This window comes from Loa loa (genome assembly GCF_000183805.2).
Source record: "Loa loa unplaced genomic scaffold supercont3.60, whole genome shotgun sequence".
NCBI lineage: Eukaryota > Metazoa > Nematoda > Chromadorea > Rhabditida > Onchocercidae > Loa > Loa loa.
The window spans coordinates 225,370-234,914 of NW_018108240.1; the positions used below are offsets into that span (position 1 = coordinate 225,370).

The 9,545-nt window shown below is 28.5% G+C and overlaps 3 protein-coding genes across 3 annotated transcripts in view; 1 reads left to right on the top strand and 2 right to left on the bottom strand.

Moving 5' to 3' along the window:
* Positions 1-2,029: 2,029 nt before the first annotated feature.
* On the top strand, positions 2,030-4,544 carry LOAG_09875 (hypothetical protein; the record flags this gene model as incomplete). The annotated part of the gene is made up of 6 exons (XM_020448035.1): positions 2,030-2,116; positions 2,428-2,676; positions 2,906-3,062; positions 3,438-3,586; positions 3,862-4,023; positions 4,357-4,544. 5 exons carry the CDS (start codon positions 2,030-2,032, stop codon positions 3,904-3,906), a joined length of 687 nt encoding a protein of 228 aa, XP_020301786.1. The 3' UTR covers positions 3,907-4,023; positions 4,357-4,544.
* A 1,703-nt stretch (positions 4,545-6,247) lies between these two features.
* On the bottom strand, positions 6,248-7,405 carry LOAG_17311 (hypothetical protein; the record flags this gene model as incomplete). Its single annotated transcript, XM_003145403.2, has 3 exons — positions 6,248-6,384; positions 6,722-6,821; positions 7,208-7,405. 3 exons carry the CDS (start codon positions 7,403-7,405, stop codon positions 6,248-6,250), a joined length of 435 nt encoding a protein of 144 aa, XP_003145451.2.
* A 1,367-nt stretch (positions 7,406-8,772) lies between these two features.
* LOAG_17312 (hypothetical protein) overlaps positions 8,773-9,545 on the bottom strand; it is a gene marked incomplete at both ends in the record, with an annotated part of 3,638 nt that continues 2,865 nt past the window's right edge. Inside the window, 2 exons of the mRNA XM_020449970.1 lie at positions 8,773-8,976; positions 9,191-9,378. Of these exons, the coding sequence (XP_020306425.1) occupies positions 8,773-8,976; positions 9,191-9,378 (392 nt within the window). The remainder of the gene's footprint in view (positions 8,977-9,190; positions 9,379-9,545) is intronic.

Below are 9,545 nucleotides of genomic sequence, written 5' to 3' on the forward strand. Positions count from 1 at the left end.
TATACTTCTTTCTTCTCTCTCTCTCCTCCTCTCTCTCTCTCTCTCACCCTTCCTATGTATAATTATAAGCAATTTTACGGTTATTTTTTTTGCAATTTGTTGATTTTTTTCTTCAAATTAAATTTTCCAGGAAATCGATTGATTCTGATGATTTAAATTACATCACTTTTGCTCTTCTTCATTTGAGAGTTTCATTCGAGGAATAACTAGTCAATTTCATTTGTTGTAAGCGGAAAAGACCAAATCAAAAATACAAAAATTAAATTCAAATTTTAAATTATTAAAATATTTATGGATGAGCGTTGATATGATTGATGCTATCATAGAAAAGCCAATATATTTCTAAGAAAAATAAGCTTGGAACGAAAGTGAAAGAGTGCTAAGGAAAATGATCAACGAACATTTTTCGAAAACATTTAATTTAAACAAAAATGACGTAAAAGTAGGTTAATATTAACATTGTAGAAAATTTCTTCACTACTATTTGCTCTTTTCCATCTCACATCTCCATTTAATTATGTAACATTTGGTGACAGTTGCTAAAATGTTGACAAATTATGGGTGAGCAAGAAAGTTCTGTTGAAAATTTTTAAAACAAAAAAACATTTCGTTGAAACAAACATATAAAACAAAATAAGTTTGCCAATTCATCACATATTGATTTGCTGGAAGAGAGAAACTAGAAAGGTATTTTCATCTATTCCTCGTCAATGTTTTCATGCTTATCATCTTATCAACACTTTCAAAATTTACATTATCTTCTTATCATTCAAAATTTCGTCCTTTTCTCTTCAATTGTAAAAGCTTTTCTTTTTTTTTCCTGCTTTAATAAATTAATTATAAATTAAATTTTTTTTCCAAATGTTAATTATGAATGAAGTAAATTTGATAAAATTTCATTTTAATGCTTATATTATTAGCTTATTTACGTGACATTTTCTCCGTATATTTGTAGTATCCATAAAAAATACTACAAATACAAATGACAAATACTACAAATATACGGATATATATTTCTAATATCCATAAAAAATGTTACTTATATTTGATGGAAAGCGCTAGATAATAATTTCAAGACCATAGCTTATCAGTAAGCTTAGTTTTACAGGATACTGCAGTTAACGAAGAAATGTTATTTTTGATTTCAAATTTAAACTGGAATATTTTATGTTCCTAGGATGAAGAGATATTTAATTCATTAAAAATAAGCAATATACTACAGTATAATTATAATTACAAATGTTCAACATTTTATTAACATTAATATAATTAGCAATTAAATTATGGTATTTCAAATAAACACAAGTTTCATAAGTTCATTTTGAGTACACATTTTAGAAGCTTTATTGATAAGAACAAAGAAATGATATCAACAAATATGCTTCCAGTAATAACAGCACCAGTATCATTATCAATGTCTCATATCTTATCTGTTTCGAATGATATTCTAATCTCGTATTAACTTCCCTTGGCATTCTATCTTACTTATTAACTTCAAAGTATTACTTCACTTATTATTCCGTCATATGAATGAGAATGATTTAATATATTTGGGTGAAATCTTCGACTATTATTTATAAAAATTCCATTCATCATGAAGTATCAATGCATAAATAAATATTTCCTATTTTATATTTTCATTTTATATTTTCATTAATATTCCAATATTTTGAAAAATTGAAAAGGTTTTGCTCAATTAAATCGATATTATATTCTAAATAGTTTCTACGAAATCTTCCATAAATAATGAAATTAATTAGTCAATTAATTATTCAACTAATTGGTATTTTGATTCCGTTAATATCATGTACATTTTCTTCTTCATTACAAATTATATCGTAATTTAGCAAATTTTTATTTTCAGAGCACAAACATCTCAGGTCCCCGGAAACTAATCATCCCCTCATTCCTTTTCTTAAACTTAACTTTCCTTCATTACAATGATCGTCTAATTGATAACCTGATTCCTATAACTGATAACTGACCCTGATTTATCAACTTTGAACTGACTGCTAATTCTGAAAGCATGATGATATCAATTGACTCTTTACCGCCTGAAATTCACCTAACCGTTTTAAATTATTGCGATTTCTTCTCATTGCTTCAATTACGACAAGTTTGTTCTGTTATTCGTTTCTCTTTTTATAAATTTTAAATTTAAATTGGTTTATTTCAATCGATTTCGCTTCATTTTTTGTTTGGTATGCGTATGCTGTAAATTAAGAAATTTCAGATTTAAGAAATTTTCCTTTTCTGATAAAATATGAAAGAAATGAAGAGTCATTAGCTGATAGATAGAAGTTAATTGTTAATTTATCCAAATATACTTCAGATAATTTCCATTAATCATATTTATTCAACAAAGAATTCCACGGTCAAAAGAGACCAATTAAACTTTGTAAATTTTAAATTGAAATCATTTGACAGGTATCGAAATACTATAAATGGCTTGCTGAGTATAATTTATGTTATCGAAGTCATCTTGATGTTGTCGGTGATTATTTAGCAATATTTAATAAATATAAGCGGCAACACTTTGCTCTATTAAATGAGCAAAATGACTGTGATGCAGTTTTTGATAAAATTTTTACATTCATCAACCTTTACATGCCCTCTTTGCGTGACCTTTCATTGCGTCATTGTTCAGTTGTCCTTACGTTAGCTGGCTTAATTCAGGTATTGTTACATTTCCTAATAGTCAAAATAAAATTCAGTGTTTTTATTAAACCAAATATATAATAAAGTTTATTTTATAAATTTTCAATAATTTTAGCTAATATTGGATCAGTTAGCATACGATACTTTCTTTTTTTTCACAATGGTATTATCAGATGAAGAAGAATGAATGCAATTGCTTATTCGTTCAAATTTTCACTTTTCCATTTCTAACTTTTCATATTTACAGTTGGCATCAGTTGTGCCAAGATTATATCGATTGGATTTAAGTCAATCCTGTAATAAGCCACGTTTTGAAACTGATGCTATCTTAGCTTTGCAATATTTTCGACAACTGAAAGTATTGATAATGGATGGATTTGTGATTCAAAAAAGTGCTGGCAAAGGTCAGATTTTTTTCCAATTTCAATTTTAACATTTTATTTCAGTATAAAAAAACGCAAAAATTTTTTCTGGAAGACACAAATTTCATGAAAAAGTTTTTTTTTTTCTTTAATCTACTAACCGTAATTCAATGCTTTTGGGAAAAAATCAGAGTTTCCTAAAAACTAATCTTGCAATTTTTCTGAAATATTTCGAAATGTAACACTTTACAGCAAATTACGTGTACGTATACGTGTAAGTAGATCACGTGTAAGTGTGCGTCACGTTGTGTGTGTGTGTGTGTGTGTGTGTGCAAGTTTGCATGCTTATTTCATTTAACTTTCTTTTTATTTTTTTGAATTATTTATTAATTTACATCCTTTAATAATGTATTCCAGGATGTTCTCATCGATTAGAAGTGCCTCCCTTACGTCATATGGAACATTTGGAGACTCTTGTGCTCAATTGTCCATATGACACTTTAGCTAAAATATTGTATTCATTGTGTGAAAGTCATTGTCATCTGTATAAATTGAAGCATATAAGTGTAAGTGGATTAATTTATTAGCTAAATTTATCGGAGCTTAAAAATTTTCAACTTTAAAATTTTAACTTAAGAAAAAAGATTGAGAATTTGAAAAATTCAATCTATCATCAGATCAACTTGCACTTAGCAAATGATAACGTTATCAGGAGATCATAACATAGCACATATGCTATATGCGAGCTCCTTTTAACGAAACTACGATATCTCTCCTCCAAATGAATTTCTTTCGAATTTGTTAAGCTTATGATGTGATTTTTATTGTATTGATTTTACAGTATCATTGTTATGATATTGTATATACAGCTTGGCGTACGGTATAACACAGCGAAATATCCCGAATTACTGATTTGGTTCTTACTAACACATCACTCATTGCGTTTTGTACATATTTGGAATGCTTTATTTGCTACTAATGATCAGTTGAAACGATTTTATACGTATGTTCAATTTTATCATTTTTAAATTTACAACTGTTAGTTGACATCTTTTCCTGAATATTATTCTGATAGTATAATTTTAAGGATCATCTAACTTACAGATAGATTGATCAAATTCTTGCAACATTTTTAAATGATTAACAAGTTTGAAATTAATTGAACGGTTAGTTGACATTATTAAATCAATTAAAGGTAGTGTCAATTCAGTAGTTTAATCTTTGTCAGATTGGCACTTCCCTTTGGCGGTAATGTCGGAGCTTATTTGAAAACGTGAAGTATTGCAAATATGAGAATTAGTCCAAATGGTTGGTAGTTAATATAAATTTGTTTCAGTGCATTAATTTCATTACCAAAACTCACTGAATTACATTTGGAAAGTTGTGAATTGTGTGATCGAATTGACTCCTCGATAGAAGTTCAATTCCTTAAAAGTATTACTATGCGTGGTATTCGTTGGAATGGTTTAGTACGTAGTATGCGTTATAATCCTGATAATAATCGATAAGCTACCATATCAAATCATCAATTTCATTTTAAAGTTAATTACAAATATCTAATAATTTGTAAATAAATTAGTTATTCCCAGCAATTCCTAAAATTTCACTGATATTTATTTGATTTTTTGATCAATGCATGAAGGAATTGATTTTTATACATATATTTGATATCATAAAAAGCAACTTTTCAAATCTTCTCAAAGATGGATCACAATATCACTTCACAATGTCACAGCTTGCTTAAGGGAAGATATCAGTAAATATTCTAGGTACATATCAATTATCAAATTTATGCTTGTTACTCAAGCAAGTAATTATTGATTATTTGAGTAAATTGTTAACGAGAATGAGTCATGTAATTGCTTTATAATATTTGGAAGACATGAAAGTGAATTTAACTTTTTAAAGTTTAAAATGAACAAATAAATAAGTCTATCCAAATCCTTTTTTCGTCTTTTTTTAAAAACTGCTTAAGATAGCTGGAACAGTTAGAGAATGATTGATTTCCAATCCATCCCTTATCACAAATCTTCTATTGTTGAGCAGAACTATTCAGTTTGGAACAGCTGATATCGATCGTTGAATTCATCTTTAAATTTAAAAAAAAAGAAAAAATTGCTAAAGTATGAAAAAAAAAGTTCATTTGATGGTTTCAAAATTGATTTTTCAAATCCCGTGGTATCAATGAAGACTGATGCTTCGGTAGCATAGATATGATCCTAATCAATCCACATGTAGTGCAACTAATTCCGCTTCTCCTCTATTCATCTATTAATTCCTGGTCACACATGGCTATTCCTTGGTCAACTACTTTTTCAAATATTCGCTATTTGATAGAATTCAAAAACAGTAGAAACAAAAACTAAACTAACAAATACTATTTAAAAAGAAGGAAAAAAATGTCCATTGTCAATATTCGTAGTCTATTTAGTGTGACCTTTGCCCCTTCTCTCTTGTGCATCATTTATAAAACTCCTAGAAATCATTGATGGATGAATAGAAATCATACTGATTGATCTGATTTTGTTTCCTTTTATCTTCATCGTTTTTAAGTTGATGTCTACGATATTCGATCATTTCAAAGCTTTTCTCCTTCAATTTCTCTCAATAAATTCTTCCAATTTTATCAAATAATTAATGAAATTAGTGTTTTTTTCTCTTTCAAACTTCATTACTTTCGAGAATGAAGAAAGTTTAAAGCATACAAGAAACGCAGAGATAGTGACTTGGGTGTCACGTACGATACGGACGACATTATGTCCCACAAATATTTTTTCTATCACTTGCAACGGTACTGCTTGCTTTGGTGATTTTATTACTTGATGAGAATTCATTTGCAATTTCTAGAGAGTGATAAGAGATACGAAAAGATAAGCTAATATAAAAGATATGCTAAAAAAAGATAAACATCTCAGAGGTTATGCTAAAATTATGCTAAAAGTTTAAGAGCCAAATTGGTTAACAGTTGAATTCGAAAAATTATACCAGATGATTTTCCTCCTTCTGCTTTTAATTCTTCAAGTGAAAATTTATCAGCAAGGAACAATTTAAACATATCAAAAAACCATTTTATCATTTAAACCATTCATAATGAATACATCATAAAATTTTTAATAAATACGAAATTTGGGAAAATATTTTAATATTTAAAATAACAAATTTAAAATAATACTAAAGATGAATATATGCATTCTATAATTATATATTTCCACACATAAATTAATAAATTACAAATTCATTGTATTGTTTACTTTGAGACCACAATTCATTTTTTGTAAATTGACGAGAAAATTCGTAACCTTATTAGCTTTGCTTTTTGCATTCGCACATCTCAGTTCAAGTTCTTCACGTAATGAGTATGCTTCTGAAGTACGGTATCGGATCCGTTGTTTCAATTTGATATTAATTGGACCGTATAAAGCATACCTTTGCGCATTTTTTCTCATTGTAATTGTTACTGGTTGTTGCAGTATTTGTTCATTGTTATCATTCACAAATTTATCCAAACATATAATTTATTGAATTATGAATTTTGAATGGAAAAACAAATAAACAAATAATTTTCAAATTTTTCAAGCAAGTTTTTTCTTTTTCAAAGAATGAATGAAAGATGATGAAAATGAATAAGGATTTACATCTATTCTTGAGAAATGCAACATTATTAGAATCGTCATAATTCATCGTCTTTTCACTTAACAAACTTGAATCAGGTGTCTTGAAAAGGCGACAAATACGAATTTGAACAAATCCATCACCGATATCAGCAACTGATGTTGTCTTTGGTATAAGTTCCAAATCTTTCTGGAAAAACTATGGAGAAAAATAAAAAGTCTCGACCAAATAATTCCTCTGCATGTTAATTTATGAGAAGTAATAAGTGCGAGGTAAATATCAAAATAAAAATGAGGCTTTTTTAAAGAGTTAATTGAATATGGATGTAGGAATAAATTTATTTTAAATGAACTTAAAGCAGCTTCACTGGATGATTCATACTTTTAATTTATTGATAAAATTCTTCATGAAGGAATTGTACAGTTTAATGATTTCAATACTAATTGAAATATTTAAAACATAAACAATTAATAATGCTACTGATGAGATCATAGATATGATCGATTGTTCAACAATACAATTTCTGCTCATTTCTCTCTTTTTGAAAAGAATGATAAACTGAAAGAGAAGCGTACTTGTCCTCGTGAGTTTTTCGAAACCGGAATTAGTGTGGCCAGTATTCGCTCATTGTTAATTTCACTTTGGCCATAAATTTTAATGATTTCATGTGTTGTTACCATCCCAACTTTTGTACGTAGATAGTATTCTGTAGTATCAACTAGGACTGGTCCTGCAACTATGGCCCAGTTTTGAGTTGATATCTTCCGTAGCATTTATATTGAAATGAAGAAGAAGTAACTCTTATCACACAAATAGTGCAATGAAATTTAAAGTTATAATTTTTAGCTTCTATTAATTATCATTATATCTTATAAGTCGAAGTAGAAATAAATGAAAGCGGTAGTATAAAAATTGAATTTAACCAAGATTAAGTAAAAACTACTTCATTAAAACTGAGAATTTATCATTTACTCTTTAAGACTGATTGAAACAATTAACAACTCATTAATGATTTACCAGCAATATTGCATTCAGGTATTTTCTCAGTTTTCTTGTTGATTGCAGCAGATATCTGAAATTAATTCCAATGAGATAATTAATTAAATTGTTTGGATTCATATGAAATTTATGAATAAAATGAATTGCAAATAAATAAAAAATGTGATATTTAGCAAACAAGCATGAAGTGAAATTTTTGCGCAAAACGTGTAGTGTTTTGTTATCTGAAATGCTTATGAATGCTTTTGCGTGTTTAAACATCAGTACGTGCTCATAAAGAGAATGCGTGTATTGCGCAGCAATTCACGACAAAGTAGAATGAATGCAAATATTGAAATATTTGATTTTAAGTTCAAAGGTAAAAGTCAGCTCATAGATTCAGAAGCATATCACTAATACCTTTGTCACACTAACCTGTTTCTGCTTATCAGAAAAGCTGTTCTGAATTTGGAATTCTGATAATGATTTGAGCACGTCATCCTTTGATTCCCTAAAATAATTATTATTGATAATATTTTCGGATAAAGTGGAAACTTTAAATTTTGAATGATGACCTTCTGTGATTCGACTTCTCACTGATGCTAGCTTAATTATGTATTACTTATACATATAATAATCAAATAAGCTTTGTGTTATTCTTTTGTTAATATATGTTATTCTTTCAGGGATAACAAGATATGAGTGGTCAGTATATTCCCGGTATTTACCAGATTAAAGCTTGACTAAGCGACTATTGACTAAGTAATTTTCATTGCTACTTCTGCCTGATACTGAACAGCTTAACTGCTATCAACATAAGATGATATTAATAAACCAACATGGATTGTAAGAAAGGGCAAACCTTTTCAAATTCTTCTCAAGCTTTTGTTCAGATAAGAATCTGTACAATTCCTCTACAGCAAATTGCTCCTGCTTAAAAGAAATTTGTTGAACTTTAATATTAAATCAAATCAAATTCAACATCAAACTGTTACAGTATATCAATCATAAAGCATTGAATTTTCAATATGATTAGCGCAAATGGCAGATATTGCTGAAGATCACATTCGCATAGTAAATTTATCCAAGTTAAGTCAACTTTATGTAAGATATCAGCCTCAGTCCCTAAAAGAGATAGCTGACAAACAAGACACTTTTAAAATCACTTATCACCCTGATAATAAGCTTCTGATGTATTACTGTTAATAAGTACATTAGTCACTTTAGCTCCGTCGTTTTCATTTCTGATACGTATTCCACGTACGATCTGTATAACATCTTTGCCGACAAATACTCGCTGAAGACATCGACAGGGTGATGAGTCAAATTGTTTTGTCAAGGTATTTCGGGTTGAGAGTAACAGCTCCTAGAATATCAATACAAATAAACCGGTTGGAAAAGACTTGACAATGCAAAATACCTACCTGAGTTTCAAGATCTTGTTACTTAAATAACAATTGAAAGAGGTAAATTAGTTTAAATTTCAATAGATGAATCGACTGATATGATCTATGACCGTCAAATCAATCCAAGTCGTTATCGAGTAGAAACAAAAGAATGATCATAATTCGCATATATACTTCTTTCGGGTCATTTTCGTTTTCATTTGCTCGAAGTTTGATAGTTTCATAAATATGTAGCAATTTCGAGTTCGGTCGAGTATGTATTTCTTGATCACAACGGATATTAATAGGTCCAATTAGACTGTAAACTGCCTTCTGGCCATTACTTGGCTCATTTTTCAATTTCACTATTTTCTTCATCATTTCTGTAACCAAAAGCAAATTTTACAATTTACACGATCCAATGCTTTAAAAATTTCCTGACGAATTTTCGTCAGATTAAAAAAATTTTCAAATTAAGAAATTTTTTAAGTCTTGAAGTTATCCGATAATATTCTTTGTTAATATTGTAGGAATATTTTTACCACCTTTT